At 40.9% G+C, this 23497-nt stretch overlaps 1 protein-coding gene across 2 annotated transcripts in view; it reads left to right on the forward strand.

Annotated features, from left to right (window-relative positions):
* The window catches only part of SRGAP1 (SLIT-ROBO Rho GTPase activating protein 1), a 311444-nt gene that overhangs the window by 133880 nt on the left and 154067 nt on the right, over positions 1–23497 (forward strand). For both annotated transcript variants that reach the window (XM_070370528.1, XM_005902533.3), the window contains exon 2: positions 19241–19436. In XM_070370528.1, the coding sequence (XP_070226629.1) occupies positions 19241–19436 (196 nt within the window). The remainder of the gene's footprint in view (positions 1–19240; positions 19437–23497) is intronic.

Below are 23497 nucleotides of genomic sequence, written 5' to 3' on the forward strand. Positions count from 1 at the left end.
TAATAATAATATCAATAATCATAGGTACCATTTGTGGAGAGTTTTCTATGGGAAGCTTTTTTTTCCCATGCATTAGCTACTTTAATCTTCATCACAACCCTATGAAATTGGATTTAATTGAGAAATAAGATTATGTAAATTACCTAAGGTCAAGACTCAGAATTGAACTTGCCTTTCAAAGGAAAAACAAATCATAGTAGCATGATCCTAGTAACAGAGGAAATTTTCACTTATGCTCAGTGGGAGAAATAAAGCTTTCTGCCAAATTTATGACCAAGTTTATATTGGACCAACTCTTCTCAGCAGCTAACTGTCATGTGAACTTTACCATATACTAAATTTTTTTTCTTGATTTTCTCTTAATTGGGCAATTTGAGATTTTAGAGAAGTGGGTAGGATGTTGACTGAATATCTTTTACTTGATTTAAGCTTAAGGGAGAGCATTGCAGAACAAGGTTACAGATGTTAATGAAAGGAAAGGTTTGTTAAGTGAAAAAAGGTGGTGATACTGAGATCTGGATTTGTACAGAGATTCAAGTACAGAGGTTATGGGTGAGTAAATCTGCTCCTGTTGTAGTAGGTAATGAACTTGGCAGTAGTCTTCCTTTTAGCCTTTGGTTTCCAGAGTGATTAGAAAAAGATGGTTTTTGAAAGAAGTTTCATATGAGTATTCATAACCATTTCCCCATAACTGTTAAACTTTTCTTTTCCTTTAAGTATTCATTTCTCATGAGTTGTCTTACATACTGAACTTTTTAATTGGTTAACTTTGCCTTGTCTCTTAAGTGCGCTTACTCGTACACAGTATCTTTGGAAGTTTGATATTTAATTTGGAAAAGTATTTCTGTGAGTTCTTTGCAGAGGGGGTAGGGTGCCCCAGTTTATTCATCTTTATATAAAAGCAACTAGCATGAGTCATATTGTTGGCATTTGATATGTTTTTTGTTGAACCAGTGGAGGGGTTCTTGTTTCAGTTCAAGGAGACTTCTCTAAGGGTTGGAGTTGCCCGACAGTAGCACACACTGTTCTTGGGAAAGAGATAGTAAATTCTGGGCAGGCTTGGATTCGGGGGGAGTTTGATCACTAGACTCAGTGATTTCTAAGCTTATTGTACCTTTGAGATTCTGTAATTCTTCTTTTTGTCTAACACGTGTCCAAAGAGGAGAGAAACAAAATATAAATGGGAATTGCATATTGTCCACTAGAGCCATTGATAGCAGTGATGGTTAATGGGATTTGTACCAGCACCGGGAGCAATTGTGCTTTTCTCTGATTCCCAGTGTCAGCATGGACAGTTCTCATCTTGAGAAACTGTTCCAATAAGATTAGACTTCAGACCATCTTCCAGATTTAGGCTGAGCCCCAGGAGAGAATTTTCTCAATTCCGAAAAAATGAGTATGAGAGTTTTAGAAGAAGTCCCACTTCACATCCAGGTTACAAAAAGCCAGGAAAAAATATTATTCACTAAATATGCCACCTTAAATGATTTTGATTGGTTTTCCATGTATCATTTACATTGTTGCCTCACTCGTGAGGGCCCAAAAGTTATCATTAATCTGAATCTTGTTTCTCTTCAATTTCTGACAACTGGGGAAGGTATTAATTTTATCTACAAAGCTTAGAATTTCTGTCAGTGATCACAAAATGGTATTCCAGAGGCAAAATCTGGCACAAGGATGGATTTTCAATGGTTTGGACAGAGTTTTGTTTTGTTTTCATTAGTTGCTGATATTCTAAAATTTGGTGATTTTACCCCCCAAATCAGATTTCTTGCTTCTCTCTAAAAAGGTCAGATTTGGCATATAACTGCATTAGGCATCCTATACAGCAGTCATTACCTGGAGTTTGGTGGCTGGATGAGATGTATTCCTGCTTAAGCAATCCTTATCTTTCCTTGGTGTTTACATACCCAGCTTGATTCACTCATTTATGGGACTGGTCTGGCCTTGAAGGTGATAAGTTTGTGACCCTTCCTCTATAAGTAATGCTCACGCACAGGTCTGAAGACTGTAATGAGCTCTTTATTTCAACCTCAGGAAGGGACTGCAGAATAATCTGAAGTGTTTCATTGGGTTTGGGCAGAGTGCTCTGCCTCTGGGAGGATCCCGGCCAGCCAACCCTGTAACCAGAGGGAAGAAGAAATAATGTATTCATCCTGTACTGGACTGCTGGCATTCAGGAGAGCCACAGGCTAGGCGACAGGGCCTGAAGTGCCCTGCAGACTGGGGCTGGTCTAAGCTAGGGTGACTTGGCACCTGTGCCGGAGACGGATCCAGTGGAGTGGCAGACGGCTCTGTGCCATGCATTCAGACAGCTTTCTGAATGCCGGCAGCCAAGAGAACATCAGCTGTGCCTGTGAGTAGTGTGGGTTCTCGCCAGAAACATCTAAACTTCAAAGGAAAATAAAATTGTACTGTGGGTCGATGCAGAAAGCTTATGGTCTTACTGAATCGGGCTCATGTTTACAGAGAAGGAAGATGGTGCAAAGAATTCTGAGGGACTCTACCAGCTTTTCAGGGTTTTCCATTAAATGTTATGTTCATCTGATTGTTCAGTAAACACATGTAAAATGCTTATCACCAGATGCTGTATCAGGGAGTCACAATGGGACTACAGAATAAAATGCAGCAAAGCTTCTATCATCTTCAGCTCTCTGCAGTGAGAGAAAGTGAAGTCGCTCAGTCGTGACTCTTTTCGACCCTATGGAGCCCACCAGGCTCCTCCATCCATGGGATTTTTCAGGCAAGAATACTGGAGTGGGTTGCCATTTCCTTCTCTCTGATATCAGCTCTCTGTAGCCTTGAGGCCAAAATTAGGATGGTGACAGTGGTAACAAGGGGCTTCCCAGGTGGAGCAGTGGCAAGGAATCCACCTGCCAAAGCAAGAGACTCAAGAGATGCAGGTTCGATCCCTGGGTCAGGAAATCCCTCTGGAGAAGGAAATGGCAACCCACTCCAGTATTCCTGCCTGGAAAATTCCATGGTGAGGAGCCTGGTGAGAGCTACAGTCCATGGGGTCACAGAGAGTTGGACACGACTGAGCACACACATTCATAACCAACTGTGATTTCACTTGGCTTTCTAAAAGGCTTAAAGGGGTGTGTTTTGGGGTGGGAGGGGATCTTACAAATCTGAGGCAACATATACTTTGGTTCTCATAAGGAAAGAATTTTGCTTTGTTTGACCTTGAAATTTTGTTCTTATGCTGGCCCACGACAGAATTCTGATATCTGGCATTATTAAAGGCAGATGTGCTCTTCAAAAATCTGACAGCGTGAAGACAGGCTTGAGGAGACCAAAGCCTCTCCAAGTTCCTCTGGTGCCCAAGTCTGATTTGTGAATCCGAAGGCCTTTGACACTTGTTTCATTTTCTTCACCTGCTCCCTTGCCTCCCTCACCTACCTTCCTCCTTTCTCTCTCTCTCTCTCTCTTTTTTTTTTTAAACATTTTTTAATATGAACCATTTTGAAAGTCTTTATCAAATTGTCACAATATTGCTTTTAATGTTTTGTTTTGTTTTTTGGCCTTAAGGCATGTGGGCTCCTAGCTCCCTGACCAGGGATCAAACCCACACCACCAGCATTGTAAGGTGAAGTCGTAACCATTGGACCTCCAGGGCGGTCCCCCTTTGCTCCTCTCTTATCTCTCTTCTCTGCTTGATTCTTTTCTCTTTTGTTTTCTCAGTAAGCTGTTTCCCCTTATCCTTCTCCTACTCCTACCTGCTTTCTTTCCCTCAGCCCATCAGCCCATTGTCTTCTGTCTTCACCTTTTAGTACTTCCACTTCTTACCGAAACCCTGGGGAAACTTAACAGAGAGGGGGATACACAGTGTGAGCAAGGATCTGGGAAGGAAGTTTCAGTCAAAAGCAACATGTAGATTGTAGATGCGTGATGAGGGGGACAGTAGGCAGAAACCAGCTGATCCTGGGTGTTGAAGGGAGCAGGATTACTGTTTCTCAGTAATGCGCTCAGAGCTGTTCGTGCATCTGATCTTGTTTAAAAATGAATCTCTTCCAGGTTAGAGCAGCTAAGAAAGAGTGGATGTGGCAGAGGCTGTAAAGCTAATATTGTGTTTGAAATCCTGTAAAGAGCTTATAATAGGGCTTCCTGGTGGCTCAGGTGGTAAAGAACCCACCTGTCAATGCAGGAGACACAGGTTTGATCCCTGGGTTGGGAAGATGCCCTGGAGAAGGAAATGGCAACCTGCTCCAGTATTCTTGTCTGGAAAATTCCATAGACAGAGGAGCCTGGTGAGCTACAGTCCATAGGATCGCAGAGAGTCAGACACGGCTGAGCACACACGCATGGCCAAGTGCTTATAGAGAGGTGTAAGATGAGAAATGGCAACCCACTCCAGTGTTCTTGCCTGGAGAATCCCAGGGATGGGGGAGCCTGGTGGGCTGCTGTCTATGGGGTCGCACGGAGTCAGGCACGACTGAAGCGACTTAGCAGCAGCAGCAGCAAGATGAGAAAATGCTAGCTAGCATTTTTACCTTTTTAGACGGCTGCTTTGTAAAGATTCAGTGATACAGTATCTTTTACAAGGTATACTTTCCAAAGTAAATTGCAAGACAGTGGACCACGGAGTTTGTAAGAAAGGTAAAATATAGGTGTTTTAAATATTTTAAACTACTTGCTTTAGGCTGCACTGATTTTGGCTGCAGTGAGTCTTCACTGCTGCGTGCAGGTTACTCGCTGGTTGCGGTGTGCGGGCTTCTCATTGCGGTGGCTTCTCTTGTTGCCGAGCACAGGCTCTAGGGCACATGGGCTTCAGCAGTTGTGACAGGTGGGCTCAGTAGTTGTGGTGAACAGGCACAGTTGCCCCAAGGCATCTTCCTGGACCACACATCTAATCTGTATCCCCTGCATTGGTCCTTCTTAACCACAGGAGCACCAGGGAAGTCCATTTTAAACTACTTTAATTCAGAATTAGATATAAGTCCAGTTATAGTGAAATGAAAGGCAATCTCATCACCTTATGGTACTTATAAATCCTTCCGTTCCATATCCTCAGTATTCTACTAAATGCAGCTGATACTATCTTCTCTTATCTAAATTAGTATTAAACACTTAAAAAAAGCTTGTCAAATATTTGGCAGGAAATGTTTTCCGATAATCAGTTATATTTTTACAGCTATCTTTTCTAAATGTGATTAATATGCATTTTTTCTTTTTATAAATTATACAATGGACTTAAAATATTAGTTTAGATGTACAACAGTGATTCGATATTTTTATGCATTACCAAAAAATCACCACAGTAGATAAGTCTAGTACCCGTCTGTCACCATACAAAGTTATTATAGTATTATTGACATGTTCACTGTGCTGTACATTACATTCCCAGGTGGGAGGGGAGGATATGCACTTGTTTTTAACTTGTTAAATAAATAAATTGAAGCATTCTCAATAATGAGAGCTGAGTAAAGATAACACTCCATATCATTATAGAATATTTACTTTTAAATCCCCTAATAATTGGTCCAGCCCCTGTCTACCTTATGACCCTGAAGTATGTAACAAACTGCCATTCTGGTAAACTCCCTGAACTCTCCAGATAGTCATACCCTGGGGCCTTTGCATAGGCTACTCCTTTTACCCATAATACCCTTCTCACACACATCCTCAACTGACATCCTTCTACTTAGCTACTGTACTGGCTCCTGTGTCATATCAGAGCCTTCCCTGATTGACCTGGGAAGAACTTACTGTTCCTGCCTCTGTCCTCTCAGCACTCTCTTCATGCTTCCATTGCAGGATTTACAATACTGCCCTGGCTTCCCAGGTGACACAGTGATAAAGAATCCACCTGCCAGTGCAGGAGATAGAGAGATATGGGTTCAGTCTCTGGGTTGGGAAGATCTCCTAGAGAAATACATGGCAACCCACTCCAGTATTCCTGCCTGGAGAATCCCATGGACAGAGGAGCCTGGCAGGCTACAGGCCATAAGGTGCAGTATATGCTAAGTCACTTCAGTCGTGTTTGACTCTTTGCAGCTCCATGGATTATAGCCCACCAAGCTCCTCTGTCCATGTGATTTTCCAGGCAAGAATACTGGAGTGGGTTGCCATGCCCTCCTCCAGGGGATCTTGCTGACCCAGGGACTGAACCCGCATCTTTTGTGTCTCCTGCACTGGCAGGTGGGTTCTTTACCACTAGCACCACCTGGGAAGCCCCAGCACACACACACAAAAAAGAAACATTAAAAAACAAGTTATTTTTACATGTCTGTAGACCAGGAGCTACCTTGGGAGGCCTTGGGGGCAAAAAGCAATGGGTTTATCTTTCTTTCTTGAGGGCACAGCATCTGAAAGGTACTCAGTGTTTGTCAGATGAGAAACGCAAGCATTTTTGTAATCCTTTGCCGGTTGAGCAGACAACGAGAGAATGTTGTTGAATCAGTTTCTGCAGATTATGTGGGTAAAGGTTGAATGTTTGTACAGGACCAAAAATAACTTTTACTATAGGATTTGGCTTTTATAAGAGGATAAAATAGAAGAATATTATGATTATACATAGGTTTTTCTCTCAAATTGGACATTTTCTTTGATATTTTGAAGGATGAAATGAAGAGGATTTTTGTTTATTTGGCTGTGCCTCTCAGCTTAAGGGTCTTAATTCCCTGATCAGGGATCAAACCTGTGCTCCCTGCAATGGAAACAGAGTCCTAACCACTGGACCACCAAGGACATCCCAAGAAGGGAATGAGTAGTTCTGCCATTTCAACAAGCTGACTGATGTTCAGTATTTGCTTAGGCCTGAAAAACCTTAAAAGATATGCACATATATAAAATATATGCTGTGTGTGCTCAGTCAGTAAGTCATATACAACTCTTTGCAACCCCATGGACTATGTATAACCCATCAGGCTCCTCTGTCCGTGGGATTTTTCCAGGCAAGAATACTAGTGTGGGTTGCCATGTCCTCCTCCAGGAGATCTCCCCTACCCAGGGATTGAACCCACATCTACTGCATTGGCAGGTGGATTCTTTACCACTGAGCCACTTGGGAAGCCCAAGTGTCGGGTGTCAGGAGTGTGTGTATATATACATATAGCGATAAGATTTTTTTTAATGCCATCTCTTTTTAAGAATTTTGTAGGCTAGGGTTGAAAGATATTTATTCTGTAATCCAGAATTGTGACCTCCAGCTGTGAAATGAATGTTAAGGAAGCCCAAGTAACCAGGCTACTTTCTGGTTTCCTTGTGTCAGCTCCTGAATCAGAGTTCAGGTGGTTCACTTGGAGCCAGAGGTTATTGACTATGAAGTTGCCGATAGCAATCCCATCAAAGTCTCTAATAGAAGTCTAAGGAAACTTAAATGAAATGATTAGTGTTTCCTTTGTTATTTTCCTAGATGAAGGTGTTCTCTTACAGTGGAAATAGACACATAAAAGATCTCTTTAATCGAGAGATGTTTAAAACGTGATTTTCAGTAGATTTAACTGGAGTTTTTTCTACTGTTGACTGAGTAGAGCATTGTTTATGGAGGAAACCTTGTAGGGCTGGATACCAGCAGGGCCACGTGGAGCAAAGAATGAAGAGGTACCGTGGCTTGGGTGGAGGGTTGCAGAGAGAGGAGACAGGAAACCCATTTCATGAATTAGCAGAATTTGAGTCCTACATCCAAATGTGCAGAATGAAGCATTTTAGAAACTAACTATCTTTACAGAAGCAAACATTCATCAGAGATAGTTATTGAGAATCTATTATGTGCTGTATGGAAATTTAGAGACATGATATTGGTAATCAGATTAATAATCTGTATAGTTCAAAACTCTACAGTAATTGGAACATAATAGCAGTAACAATAATGATTTAAAACAAAAGTAATTGACTTAAATACATAGTTTCCCATAAAACCAGGACATTTAGAAGTACTAGAGAATTAGCGTTGGCTGCTGAGCTAGTTTTTGTAAAATATTAGGTTTTTAAATATCAATGATAGACATGAAATTTTTGTTGCTTTTCTAAATGATGCTGTAGACACTTTGCACTTAAACTTTTATTTGATGCATTAATAGTTATATACAGCATCTGTATACATTCTATAAATTATCACTAAGGCTTGGCCTGGATCACTTGGACTTGCTTTGTATAATTGCACATTGTGTGTAACTGTGGAATGTTATAAATTTGCATCATGAACTTTGGAGTTAGACAAGCCTGAATGGGAATCTAAGCTCTAGTACTTATTCATTGTATGACTTTGGACAAAGTACTTAATCTCTTGCTTTGATTTCTTCATGTATGGAATGGAAGCATTACATAATGGGATTGCTGTGAGAATTAAATGAGCTAAACTACATCAAGTACTTATCACAGGATCTGGAACATAGTAAGAATTCAATAAATAGTCTCGTGTTCAATGTAAATGGTAAATTGCTTGGGAAGTTAAAGTGTGTTCTAGTAGATGCTTTAAAATTGTAATTACTGTTTGGGAAATAACCTTAATTTTAAAAAGACTCAATTTGCGATTAATTCTGTACAAAAGATTTAAACTAGTTAAAAGTTTTTCATTCTTCAAACTTAGTTAGAGAAAAACATATGTGGAACATGTTTATGCCATGAGACTTCATGTTGAATTATTTCAGCAAAGAAAGTCACCGTTTAAAGAATGCCTTGAACTTTTGTCAGTGACACAGCCATTCCAAAATGTAAATCTCTGGACTCTACAGATCAGTGATTTCCATACACTGTCTTTTTCTGGTAATAAAAATCAATCTACTAATATGGTTTTAAATGTCCTTGCTTAATTATGGGGAAGTTAATGAAGTTCTGCCTCTTGCGCATTCTAAATAAAAGCACTAAATTGAATCATTCAGATCTGTACTTCCTTAAACTGGCCTTTCCAACAATGTAGTTAAACTGCAATAATTGACCACCTGAATTTATTGGCTTTCATCCTGGCTAGCTCTCATCTGAAAAAAAAAAAAATAAGTGCAAATTTGGTTTCTATACTTTACATTAAAATGTTATCTGGGCCAGAATATAATATTTGGCTGTCAAAAGTTATGAAAACTTTTGTAGTGAGCTTATTCTGAGATAATACTGATTAGATTGATTGCCTTCGCTCAGTCGTGTCCGACTCTTTGCGACCCCGTGGACTGTAGCCTACCAGGCTCCTCTGTCCATGGGATTTTCCAGGCAATAGTACTGGAGTGGATTGCCATTTCCTTCTCCAGGGGATCTCCCTCACCCAGGGATCAAACCCAGGTCTCCCACATTGTAGACAGACGCTTTACCATCTGAGCCACCAGGGAAGTCCTGATAATACTGAGGTAAATGTCATTTCAAATGAAGATATTATGAGAACTTAGAAAAATAAACACAGTCTGTAAGTGTAGGAAATGTTGTGATACTGACTTTACTTTCATATCCATGGAGTGAGGATTAACTGCGCTGAGAGGACACTTTCTTATTTTGTTTCTAAAGGATTCATTATAACTCTCCTCCCCCCCCCACCCAGATATTCAAATTATCTCTTGGCGCACTAGGAGGAATCCACGCTTTGAGCTTAGAATGGAGGCAACCCAATTTCATATATGTCTGTGCTATTTATTTTGCTTAAGTAGTTGGTGATTTCACAAGTCAGAAGTAGAAAAGACTTTGGTGTTCTTGGTCAGTTGTCCAGTTGTGCTCGACTCTTGGCAGCCCCATGGGCTACAGCACGCCAGGCTTCCCTGTCCTTCACCGTCTCCTGGAGCTTGCTCAAACTCATGACCATTGACTCAGTGATGCCACCCAACCGTCTCGTCCTCTGTCATCCCCTTCTCCGCCTGCCTTCAATCTTGCCTAGCATCAGGGTCTTTTCCTGATGCCAGAAATAGACTTTAGGGAGTTATGTATTTCGTGAAGCAGTAACCTGAAAGAGTCTATTTGATCCAACCACCCTAAGCTTCCTTCTTCAGAATGTTACTCTTCTGGGCCAGGGTATCAAGAATTATTATTTTTAGTTTATTTATTTAAGGAACTACTTTTCATTCTGCCAGGTTTCCAGAGCCTTCCATATGTTACATATCCTTTAAAGTCAATGTGGGGCCAACCGCTGAAGCTGTCACTACTGACTCCAGTTGCCTGTAGTCTTTTCTGAAAGTCCTTTAGTGTGAATAATTGACACCATCAAATCTAGAACCTAAATTTTTTTCTTTTCTCAGTCCACATCATATGATAATTGGCCGTTACAGTGTTTGACATGATGAAGAAGTCTTTGTATATCTCATCTCATTGAAGCCTTCCATTGCCTTTGGGAGGGGAATATAGCAGTTATGATCAGTGATCATTTTGCAGTTGAGGAAATATAAGTTCCACAGAGATGATTACTATTCCAAGGTCGTATTTCTGTAACTGGAACCAGTGTCCTGATACTCTGTATTCTAGCCCATATTTGCCTTGTGTATAAATCGTAGCTTCCGATCAAGTCAGCCAACTCTTCAAAGACCTTTTCTGACTCCACTTACAGAACTTTTCAGATTCCACTTATCAGAAACTTCATCACTAGAGAATTGTCCTATAGATGAGCTACATTTCCAATTTTAAATGTTCTTTAACAGTCACGTTAAAAAAACAGGTGACATTAATTTTAATATCTTTATAACTGAGTATGTCTAAAATGCTTAATTCTAGCATTAATATAAAAATATTAATAAGATGCTTTTATGTTCTTTTTTTCCACACACACTAGGATTTTGAAATCCTCTGTGTATTTTACACTTGCACATCTCAGTTTGGACCAGCTACGTTTCAAGTGCTCAGTGTGACACATGGCTGCATTGGACAGCACAGCTCTAAAGCTTTTTCTCCAGTGTGGTTGACAATCAGCTTCTCCTCTCTGATAACAGATGACAGGGAAATACTCATTACTTCCACACCAGATGACGGAAATGGGTGATTCATAACTAATTAAAATAATAAGCTTAGGCACAGAAAAATATGGATACCATTCATTCTTATGAGGGTTTTTGTCAGTGGTGGTGGTTTGTTTTGCCCAATAATTCATAATTCAAATGAAGACCCCTATTCGATCCCTGAGTCAGGAAGATCCTCTGGAGGAGGGCATGGCAACCCACTCCAGTATTCTTGCCTAGAGAATCTCATTGACAGAGGAGCCTGGCAGGCTGCAGTGATACAGAATTTTGGGTTTCCCGGGTAGCACTAATGGTAAAGAACCCACCTGCCAATGCAGGAGACGTAAGAGACACGGATTCAGTCTCTGGGTTGGGAAGATCCCTTGGAGGAGGGCATGGCAACCTACTACAGTATTCTTGCCTGAGAATCCCATGGACACAAGAGCCTGGCAGGCCACAGTCCATGGGGTCACAAAGAGTGGGACACGACTAAGTGGGACACACACGCACACACACACCCACGTAGCTTAGAAAAGAAACTATGTCATAAATAGTTTGAAAATATTTCAATGCTGCTGCTGCTGCTGCTAAGTCGCTTCAGTTGTGTCCAACTCTGTGCAACCCCATAGACGGAAGCCCACCAGGCTCCCCCATCCCTGGGATTTTCCAGGCAAGAGTACTAGAGTGGGTTGCCATTTCTTCCTCCAATGCATGAAAGTGAAAATTGAACGTGAAGTCACTCAGTCATGTCCGACTCCTAGCGACCCCATGGACTGCAGCCTACCAGGCTCCTCCATCCATGGGATTTTCCAGGCAAGAGTACTGGAGTGGGGTGCCATTGCCTTCTCTGAAATATTTCAGTAGTATGAAAATATTTCATATTTATCAGATATTTAGCCTTTGTTTCATTTATTCATTTATGCGTGCTATTTTCTGAAATGCAAATCGGACTATGTGTCTTCCTTGTTCAGAATTGTTCAGTTCCTCCCCACTGGTGTTTCCTAAGGTTGCCCAGTGATAAGATTCACCCTGGGTACTTGGATATCCTCTGTTCCTGGTCCTGTCAGACCAAAAGAATCAGATAGGTATTTTTAGTAAGCTCGCCTGGTGGCTCTTACCATCAGGCCAGTTGGGAAAACTGGCCTAAAAGATAAAATTTTACTCCTTAGCCTACCATGTGGGGTCCTTTCTGACCTAGCCTGTGACTAGGCCTGCTACCAAGTAGAGTTAGATTGTAGCGCAGAGAAGTATTTGGCCAGGTTCTCTTCACGCCTGTGCGTAAGCTTCGTTCAGCCTGGGATGCCCTTCCCCTCTGTCTGCCAGCCTACTGCCAAGGTAGCCTCAGGACCACCTCCTCAGTGCTGGCCTGTTTGCCGGGGCACACACACTTCCTCCCCACACTTTACATTGCTCCTTGACGTTGGTGACTCGAAGCCCTGGAGGTCACTCACTCTCACCATCTGTTGGCCTGGGCTGTCTCCTCACTGAGAATGGGGCTTGTCCTTTGTAGTCTGTTAGTTCAGTTCAGTTCAGTTCAGTCGCTCAGTCGTGTCCGACTCTTTGCAACCCCATGAATCGCAGCGCGCCAGGCCTCCCTGTCCATCACCAACTCCCGGAGTTCACTCAGACTCAACGTCCATCGAGTCAGTGATGCCATCCAGCCATTCATCCTCTGTCGTCCCCTTTTCCTCCTGCCCCCAATCCCTCCCAGCATCAGCGTCTTTTCCAATGAGTCAAAGGGAATCTGGCACACGGTAATAGTCAATAAATATTTTTCTCATGAAAGCCTGATGATACCAGTAATAATAACATCTCCATCTGTTTCATAGTGATTTGCAGATTGCAGCATGCTTTTCGCTTGCATCGTCTAAGTCTCACCACAATCTCGTGAGGTGGAACTCCTATTTTTCAAGATGTTAAGCAGCTTGGCCCATGTCACGTGACTTGTAATAAGTGACACGGTAACGCCAATACAAGTCCACAAGGTGCAGGGTGCAAAAGAAGCTTAAATCTTGGGTTCAGATTTCTAGTGAGGAAATGGCCTTTGCTTATTCACACATACACACAAAATAAAGTTCACATGGATCTTTTGCTCCAAATTTCTAGCTTTTTTAGGCTTTTCAGCATTATTTCACGAGTTTGTACCTAGTGTTCAGCTAAGCAGTAGCTGCTAGGTTGTATACATATTCACGTGACTATGTGAAAAATTAAGGGAACCAGTTAGAATCTCATTGGGTTCTTCTCTTTCAAGACATTCCAGGGGTTCTCATCTATCATTTGGGGAAGTTCCTTATATCCTTTGGATAAATGTACTGATAAATTTACACACGATATGTATTTTGTTGACATTATAAGGAAGATCTGACCAAAGGACACTATGAAATAATTGAGATGGTTTGTGATGCTTTAGAAGTGTTACTGTGTTTTTATTTTTTGCTGTATGATCACAAGTTTCACACCCAGTCTATCAGTTTTATGTCCTAGTCCTAATCAGTCAGTAACATATTAGCAAAACAGCCCAGTCTGGCCTCAATCTTTCCATGAAATATGCATCATACTTTGTGGTCTCACACAAATTTATTTTAAGGGTTAGGACTTCCCTTTATCAGGGCAATAGCAAGAAATGCCTCTCTTTCCTCCTTTCCTAGGCAGTTCCATTTTATTTGGTAAGTGTTAGTCAGCAGATTTTTATAGCTAAGAGAGGAACTATTTCAACCTTTTTTTTTTTTTCCCCAAACTGAGTAGTTTGAAAGCATCATCTTTTTGTGTATTATTCTTATTGGCTTACTGATGTTGATTCATTCTGTGGTGATGTGCTAGTAGAACAGGAATGAAATAACAGTCATTAAAAAAAAAAAAGTAAATTTTAGCTCCGTTAAAATGGCCATTATTAGTATTTAGTAGGTCCTGCCCTAGATTTAAATAATGGCTGCTTGGAGACTCCTCTGAGGTGGCCTTTTTCTGCCTGAAAGAGTTTGTACTGTTCTGTGCAGCTGTCTGGGAGCCATGGTGATAAAGCTCTCAGTGTTGTATTAGGTTAATCTTTTCTGTACCATTCTGGATCATAGATAAGTTGAGATGAAGTGAAAATACTGAAGCAAGAGTCGTTTTATGAAGACATCATTTTAACGTGCTTGCCCCATGTTGTCTAATTTGATAAACCACTAAAAAGTCCTACTTGTGAAAATAGGAGTCATCTTGTTGTTACTGCTGTTATCGTTCTCAGAGATGTCTCAACCATAATTTCATGGAGTTGCGATATGGCAGTCTCTTTTTTAATGTAACAGCTGTATTGAACTATGTCTTATTTCATTCAGTATATCCATTTAGAGTGTACAATTGCTTTTTAGTATATTCACTGTTTTGTAACTGTCACTACAGTCACTTTTACAACATTTTCATCACCCCCCCCAAAAAAAAAAATCCTGCACCCCTTAGCCATCACTTCCCATTTCCTCCAGCACCTCCAGCTGTCTAGTCAACGATTAATCTACTTTCCGTTTCTATGGAGTAGTCTCTTTTGGACATTTCACATTAATGTAATCACACTTTCCATTTGTGACTAGTTTTGTTCACTAAGCTTATATTTTCAGTGTAAGCATGAATCTTTACTTCATTCCTGTTTATGAATGAATAACACCCCAGTTTGCAGCCATACCTCATTTTATTTTTCTGTTCCACTGAAGGACATTTAGGTTATTTCCACGTTTCAGCTGTTATGAGTCATACTGCCACAACCGTTTGTCTATACATTTTTGTGTGGAAATATGTTTTCTCTTGGGTATATATGTAGGAGGAGATTTGCTCAGTCTATGTCAAACATTGAGGAACTGCCAGATTTGTTCCAAAATGGCTGTACAATTTTACATTTCTACCAGCAGTGTGTGAGGGTTCCAGCTTCTCCAGCCCCCACCAGCACTTGTGGTGTCTTTGATGATTGCCATCTTAGTGAGTGTGAAGTCATATCTCATCGTGCTTTTGATTCGCATCTTCCTGATGGCGATTGACTTTGAATCCCGTTTCGTGTGCTGTTAGCCATTTGTATATCCTCTTTTGGGTAATGTCTATTGAGATCTGGTGCCCATTTTTAAATTGGATTATTTCTGTTTTTATTATTGAGTTCTAAGAGTTACTATATATTCTATATACAAGTTAGTTATTTGGTGGTGGTGGTGGTGTAGTCACTGGTGTGTGACTTTGTGACCCATTGGATTGTAGCCTGTCAGACTCCTCTGTCCATCGGATTTCCCAGGCAAGAATATTGGAGCGGCATTGCCATTTGCTTCTCCAGGGGGTCTTCCTGACCCAAGGATCAAATTTGGATCTCCTGCATTGCAGGTGGATTCTTTACCAACTGAGCCACCAGGAAAGCCCTTTCTTATTAAGTATATGATTTGCAAACATTTTCTCCCATTCTCTGTAGTTATAGCTGTCTGTCTTAAAACCTTCTTATTCTTAAGGTTGTGACATCTTCTAGGCTCTTTTACCATCTGAGTCAGCTCCTCTTTCCATTCCTTTATTATGAGCGCTGAGCACGGTATATTGATACTCTCATTTTAGGATTTCCTTCTCTACCCAAAGAAGCTGCATTAAACACGTTTTTGTAATTCCAGGGTCCAGCCTAGGACCCTGCCTTACACAAAATAGGAGCTCAGTAAAAGCTTGGTCAACTATAATAAATTAACATGAGGCTTGGACCTGAGGGGGAAAAATCCAGTCAGTACTAATTCAAGAAAGCTAATAGCCACTTGTGCTCTCATCACAGGATTGGTACAGTGTAGGGCTTCCCTGGTAGCTTGGACTGCAAAGAATCTATCTGCCTGCAATGCACGAGACCCAGGGTTTGACCCCTGGGTCAGAAAGATGCCCTGGAGAAGGGAATGGCTACCCACTCCACTATTCTTGCCTGGAGAATTCCACGAACAGAGGAGCCTGGCAGGCTAAAGTCCATGGGGTTGCAGAGAGTCAGACTCGACTGAGCGACTAATACTTCACTTCAGGCCCCAGTGCTCCACAGGCTTCTTTGATCTGTTCTAATCAGTGAACTAAGATTAATATGACCAGCATTTGTTTTATTCATTTGTTTAAAAATCTTTAAAATATGGTGCTGTACTCAGTGAGCTCAAATCTGATAAAGTCGTGTTAATAGAGGCACAGCATATATGCAGGAAGGTGACCTGCTGAATTGTGCTGCTTAACAACTCTGATGTGATATGAGGTATCCAAAGGTTTTCCCTTCCTAAATGGAGAGTTCTTATGTTAGTACTTATATCATGATTTTTTTTCCCTTGTGACCTTTTCCTCATTTGTCAAACTTTTCTAAATTAAAAGTAATCAGTCATGTTCTTCTTCTCTAATTTTTGGCACGTACTTTTTCTCTAGTTTCTGTCCTTCCAGTTTTTTGGTATTGAAAATGTTGCCAGTGTACTATAGTGACCAGAAAATGACAGATAATGTAAAGTAACTGTTACTCCCTGCAAAATGAGGTTGGGATTTTAACTGTTTAAAATAGGATCGTCCTTCTCAAAATTCCCTTACTCTTGATTTTAAACCCTGAAGGAAACAAACAAGAGAAAAATCTAAGAATGAGATCCAAGAAGGAAGCCCGCGTAATTTTTGTGTGCTTCTGGTGAGATTCGTACTCTCACCTACTTTTATTTCTTTTTTGGCACCAAGACAGCTTTAAAAAACAAAACAGAACTAGTTGACAGCTTAAGATGATTGATTTTTTTTTTTTTCAGCTAGCACAGCAAGATGAGCTAAAATTACTTCATCATAAAAGACTTGCTAGGATTCTTGAATGAGAAATACCCCTCCCTTGATTTTTTTTCTTTATGAAATAAAACTAGGTCTGTATTTGTGGAGGAAAGAGTTTAGCAGACATGCTGATTATAATACTGTATTGAAAAACACTTTTCTTTGATTGACTAAAATTCAGCTGCTGTTTGTGGTAGTTAAAAACCTGTAATCTGTCTTCATTTTGGTGTTCACCACACTTCTGTGAGATGAGTAACAGAGTCCCCCAATCTCCAAGTGGAAAAACCAAGAGAGGACACTTGAGAAATGCTTTCCTATCTTCTCCTGGGACTCCTCCAAAACCGGGCTGCTGGGATATGACCTGATTGAGAGCTGAGAACTTGTTTCATAGTTACTGTATCTTTTTTGCCAGGATAGCACCCCACTCCAGTACTCTTGCCTGGAAAATCCCATGGATGGAGGAGCCTGGAAGGCTGCAGTCCATGGGTCACTGAGGGTCGGACATGACTGAGCGACTTCACTTTTACTTTTCACTTTCATGCATTGGAGAAGGAAATGGCAACCCACTCCAGTGTTATTGCCTGGAGAATCCCAGGGACGGGGGAGCCTGGTGGGCTGCCATCTATGGGGTCACACAGAGTCAGACACGACTGAAGTGACTTAGCAGCAGCAGGATCATAGTTGCTGTATCTTCTTTGCCAGGATATTGGCCTGGCACACTATACGCTCTTAAAACATGTTGCATGGATGAAAGGCAGGCAGAAGCATTCTATCAAGATTAATCTGATGGACAGACCTGGGTTAGACCTCCTGAGGGTGGTCCTTTCTAGCTGAAGTCTCTAGATGAAGGATGTTATCTCATTAAACCTCAGTTTCTTCTTTGCAAAATGAGGATAATATTAGTACCTACTTCAGTAGAGTGTAGAACAGCAAGTATTCAATTATTATTAGCTATTATGAAGTTGAGTAAATTTCCTGACTCCTCATTCAGAACTGGATTGCCCTGCTGTTAATGACCCTGATTACACGTGGTCAAGTATGTGGGTATGTATTGTCAGCTCAGTTACTGAAGAGTAGGATGCAATTGAGGAGGTGTTATTTGGACACAATTTCTACTAAATCCACTGAGTTAGATTCAGCCCTTACTTTTAGGGAATATGCACTGACACTGGGAAAGATGAAATAAAGTTTTCCAGTGTGAATATTCTTGTCTTTGGAGGTTAGCCCTGAGTCTCAGAACAAAAACAAGTCAGTAGTTATTAGTTACTGTATCTCCTTTTCCAAAACACACATGGTTCATTGTTACAGTCATTTGCAGATAGTTTTGCATGACACATTTTTGCTTTTGTGTTTCTACTAAATCACTACATGACTAACGTTCGTGTTCCTAATATGTTAAAATTGTCAAAGGATTCTTTTCAGGATTATATATGTGATAAAGCTTAGTTAGTTGGGACAATGTGGAAAATGTGAAAAGCCCAATTGAAGAACTCTTGATCTTGTGATCAAAATAATAAAGCAGAATCCAGGGATTACCCCATAATGAGTAGATTATTTGGATGTAGAAAGAAATTATTTTTAGGCGTGGCATTCCTATAAACCCTACAGCTATGTGTTTTACAAACTAGAAATTTATGCACTAAATAAAAATTACCAGATGTCAGTGTTTGTATGTGCCAGCTGGCAAAGAAGTTGAGAAGGTTCAGAATTCTGGAAGAAATGGTGCTCACTTCTCTGCCATTCAAACTCAAAAAAGATAGTTGAGGTAAAACGCTATTTAAAAAACTACAGTGTCCTCAGCTACCCAAAGATGTCATATGTTACAAATTGTTATCTGAAAGCCTTTACTTTTTCCCCCCTCATGACTCCGTGCATGTTTGTGGTGTTGCAAATGTAATCCATGTTTCTAATCTAATTTATTACATTCTTTCCTGAGGCTTAGCTCATTCTTTTAAAGGGTCAGCAGATATCTCTTTTTTTTTAATTTTTTTATTTTGTATTGGGATATAGACGATTAACGGGCTTCCCCAGTGACTCAGACTGTAAAGAATCCGCCTGCAATGCAGGAGTCCTGGGTTCAATCCCAGTGTTGGGAAGATCTCCTGGAGGAGGGCATGACAGCCCACTCCAGTATTCTTGCCTGGGAAATTCCATGGACAGAGGAGCCTGGCAGGCTACAGTCCCTAGGGTTACAAAGAATCAGACATGGCTGAGCGACTAAGCACTTAGCCGATCAACAGTGTTATGATATTTTAAGGCGAAGGGCAAAGGGACTCAACCAATCATATACGTATATCCATCCTCCAACTCCCCTCCCATTCAGGCTGCCACAAAACATTGAGCAGAGTTCCATGTGCTCTCTAGTAGGTCCTTATTAGTTATCCATTTTAAATATAGCTGTGTGTACATGTCCATCACAAACTCCCTATCCCTTCCCCTGATCTTTCCCCCCTGGCAACCATAGATTCGTAAGCAGATATCTTTATTTAAAAACCCAGCCTGAACACAGCAGCCTCGTAAAGGTCCAGTGCAGAGCTAAATGTATGATAGGATTCAGTATTTTTATCTTGCACATACCAGAGCACTTCAGTTATTTTCATGAAATCATCAAATGGGTTCTCTTCTTCTCTCCTTAGAAATTCGAGCTCAACTGGTAGAACAACAGAAATGCCTGGAGCAGCAGACAGAGATGAGAGTTCAGCTTCTGCAGGACCTGCAAGATTTCTTCCGGAAAAAAGCCGAAATTGAGACGGATTATTCTCGGAACTTAGAAAAGTTAGCAGAAAGATTCATGGCTAAAACAAGAAGCACTAAGGATCATCAACAGTACAAGTAAGAGAGGCTTGACTCAAATTCATCTTTCCAAGAGAATATCCTGTCTTCTGTACAGTCATGGAATTCTCTAGGCCAGAATACTGGAGTGGGTAGCCTTTCCCTTCTCCAGGGGATCTTCCCAACCCAGGGATTGAACCCATGTCTCCTGGACTGCAGGTAGATTCTTTACCAGCTGAACCACAAGGGAAGCCCTTTATTGGTTTTAGAATTTTCCATTTTTTGTCTGAAACATTGTTGATTGATATATCCCCATAAATAAAAACAACCTTCTGCATTTATAATTTATGAGCATAAATGTATTACATATTAAACTAATAGTATTCTCTTGATGTGTTTCTCTTTCTGATAAATACACTAGGAGTTGATGTCTAACACAAGTAGATATTTGGTTTTGTTTGTTTTTGTGATTCAAGCCAATTTTTTTCTAATTGGAGTATAGATGCTTTACGATATTGTGGTAGTTTCTTCTATACAGTAAAATAAATCGGCCATCCATATACATATATCCCCTCTTCTTTGAATGTCCTTCCCATTTAGGTCACCAGAGAGCACTGAGTCGAGTTCCCTGTGCTATACAGTAGGTTCTTGTTGGAATCTATTTCATACATAGTATCACTAGTGTATATACGCCAATCCCAGTCTCCCAATCCATCCCACACCCTCTTCCCCCTTGGCCTCCATATGTTTGTTCTCTACATCTGTGACTCTAATTCTGCTTTGAGAATAAGTTCATCTGCAGCATTTTTCTAGATTCCACATATATGTGTTAATGTATGACATTTGTTTTTCTTTTCCTAACTTCACTCTAAAACTGGCAGATAGATATTTGGATAGGCAAATTTTAAATAGCTGATTCTTCATGCAGAGAGCTCAGGATTTTTGCAGTGATCTTACATGAAAATAATCAATGAGGGCCGCTTAAATTTGCACTCCCATACTCTGCCCCAGTAGTATTTGTGGTTGTTGCAGTAGAGACTGACTTAAAACAAGGGCCTTTGATAAAATGCTTATGATCTAGCTTAATTAACTGATAGTTGACCCTTGAACAACCACAAGGGTTAGGTTGCCAACCCCCTGCGCCGTCCAAGTCGGTTTACTGTTATCTCTGCCTCGAAAACAAAGGAATTGGTACATGACTCGCCCAAAGGCAGGAAGCTGAACAGTTGTGGATAGAATCAGGGCTCAGACCCAAGTTCTACATATTGTGATCTCTAATTGAACAGAAACTATTCCCTGTACCTAGTTAATTTAAAGATATGTAAAATGAAAATACAGCTATTACATTTATTGAAAAAAATCTGTGTGTAAGTAGACCTGCACAGTTCGAACCCTAGTTGTTCAGGGTTCAGCTGTACTTCATTTGTTTAAACAAAATACATGCAAGTTTTTCGATATTCAGATTTACTTTAGAATTTAAATCTGGGAGACAAGTAGGCAAGCAACTCCAATAGAGTATATAGGCAGTCTGAAAGATGTCAGTGCAAGCTACCAGGGAGACCTGATGGAAATCCATTCTGTAGTGGAGGTGGGGTCGGGAAGGTCCAGGTAAGGTCCTGGAAGAAATACATAAGTGAAGCCCTGAAGGACTTGTTAGCCAGGTGAGGGCCCAGAGCAGGACATTCAAGCAAAGGGAACATCGTGCAGAAGGGGCCAGAGGGAAGGGGAGCAGGGCAGCTTTGCAGAGCAGGAGGTAATCCAGTGGGAGTGAGTAATGAGGTCGTGAGCTCTGTGGCTCCCCATGTGTGTTGTGCCTGATCACAGAGGCCCGTAGACCATACCAGGAAGTCTGGACTTTATCCTCGGGGCTTGAGAAGCCTTTGTAGAGGCTTTTAAGTTGAAGGATGACCAGCTCAGACCTGCATCTTGAAATGAAAACTGTAGACAGGATTGTGGGCTGGAGGAGGACATGGGCAGAGTCTGGAGGGAGACCAGGCAGAAGGCCTTCACCATGATGGCATGAACTAGCCACATGGCAGGTAGAAATAGAATCGTTTAGGAGATGTTAAAAAGGCAACCCAGTCTTTCAACAACTAGATAATATGAGAAATATTTCTGCTACAAAACTCCTGGAAATGCTGACAAAAATATAATAGACATCATTGTAAATCTATAACTGAACTCACAGGAAAGTAGGGGAAATTTCCAGTGGCCTAGAAAGGAAAAGGGAACTGAAAACTTGAGTGGTGATTGTATCCCACGTGGGGACAGAAGAGGAGGCCTGTGTAGGGTAGGGAGCTGGATGTGAGGACTTGCTCATCACCATCCTATAGCACAGCATCCCAGCCCAAATTCAGGGGCAGCAGAACTGCTGTCTCTGTGAAACAGTAGAGCAGAACATCACACGGATGAGGCGAACAGATAGTTAGGGAGTCTGGGATGGACGTGTACACACTGCTATACTTAAAATGGATAACCAGTAGTAAGGACCTATTGTAGAGCACAGGGAACTCTGCCCAATTTTATATAGCAGTCTGGATGGGAGGGGAGTTTGAGGGGGAATGGATACATGTGTTTCTATGGCTGAGTCCCTTTGCTGTTCACCTGAAACTGTCACAACATTGTTAATTGGCTATACCTCAAGAAAAAAATTTTTTCTAAAAAAGAAAATCACTCACACCTGCCTCCACCCACCCCACCACCCCGACACACACACGGGACAATAAGGAAGGCCAAATGCTCCTGGGCTCCAAATGGTAGGAGGTTGCAGAAAAGCACATATCAGTCTTCACCATTGACTTTGCAGTTTTATTTTATACCTTTCTGTGGCCTTGGCTCCTACATAAAAAGTAGGATAGTTTCTTAAAAAAAAACAAAAACAAAAAACCCTCCATACTGTTTTTCACAGTGGCTACACCAATTTATATTCCCACTGACAGTGTGGGAGGGTTCCCTCTTCTCTACATCCATTCTAATATTTGCTATTTGTGTTCTTTTTGATGATGGCCATCATGGTAAGCGTGAGGTGATATATCTCATTGTGGTTTTGATTTGCATTTCCCCAAGGAGATCCAGCCAGTCCATTCTAAAGGAGATCAGTTCTGGGTGTTCTTTGGAAGGAATGATGCTAAAGCTGAAACTCTAGTACTTTGGCCACCTCATGCAAAGGGTTGACTCATTGGAAAAGACTGATGCTGGGAGGGATTGGGGGCTGGAGGAGGAGGGGACGACAGAGGATGAGATGGCTGGATGGCATCACCGACTCGATGGACATGAGTTTGGGTGAACTCCAGGAGTTGGTGATGGACAGGGAGGCCTGGCGTGCTGCAGTTCATGGGGTCGCAGAGAGTTGGACACGACTGAGCGCCTGAACTGAACTGAATGCTGTTGAGCATCTTTTCATGTGCCTGTTGGCCATCTGTGTGTCTTCTTTGGCAATTGTTCTCTTGGGTATATACCCAAAAAAACGAAACACTAATTTGAAAAGATACATGCATCCCAATTATTTACAACTGCCAAGGAATGGAAACAACCTAAGTGTCCATGAATGGATACAGAAGCTGTGATATAGACGCACAATGGGACACTACTCAGTCATAAAAAAAGAATGAAATGTTTCCATTTGAAATATATATATATATTTATACTATATATAATATTTATATTTATATATTTATACTATATATTTATACTTACTATATATATATTTACTATAAATATATATATTTATGTTACTATAAATATATATATTTACTATATATTATATTTATATAAGTATAAATATAGTATAGTAACTATAAATGGACCTAACAGAAGCAGAAGATATTAAGAAGAGATGGCAAGAATACACAGAAGAACTGTACAAAAAAGATCTTCACGACCCAGATAATCACAATGGTGTGATCACTGACCTAGAGCCAGACATCCTGGAATGTGAAGTCAAGTGGGCCTTAGAAAGCATCACTATGAACAAAGCTAGTGGAGGTGATGGAATTCCAGTTGACCTATTCCAAATCCTGAAAGATGATGCTGTGGAAGTGCTGCACTCAATATGCCAGCAAATTTGGAAAACTCAGCAGTGGCCACAGGACTGGAAAAGGTCAGTTTTCATTCCAATCCCA

Source organism: Bos mutus, chromosome 5 (genome assembly GCF_027580195.1).
Source record: "Bos mutus isolate GX-2022 chromosome 5, NWIPB_WYAK_1.1, whole genome shotgun sequence".
In the NCBI taxonomy this organism is placed as follows: Eukaryota; Metazoa; Chordata; class Mammalia; order Artiodactyla; family Bovidae; genus Bos; species Bos mutus.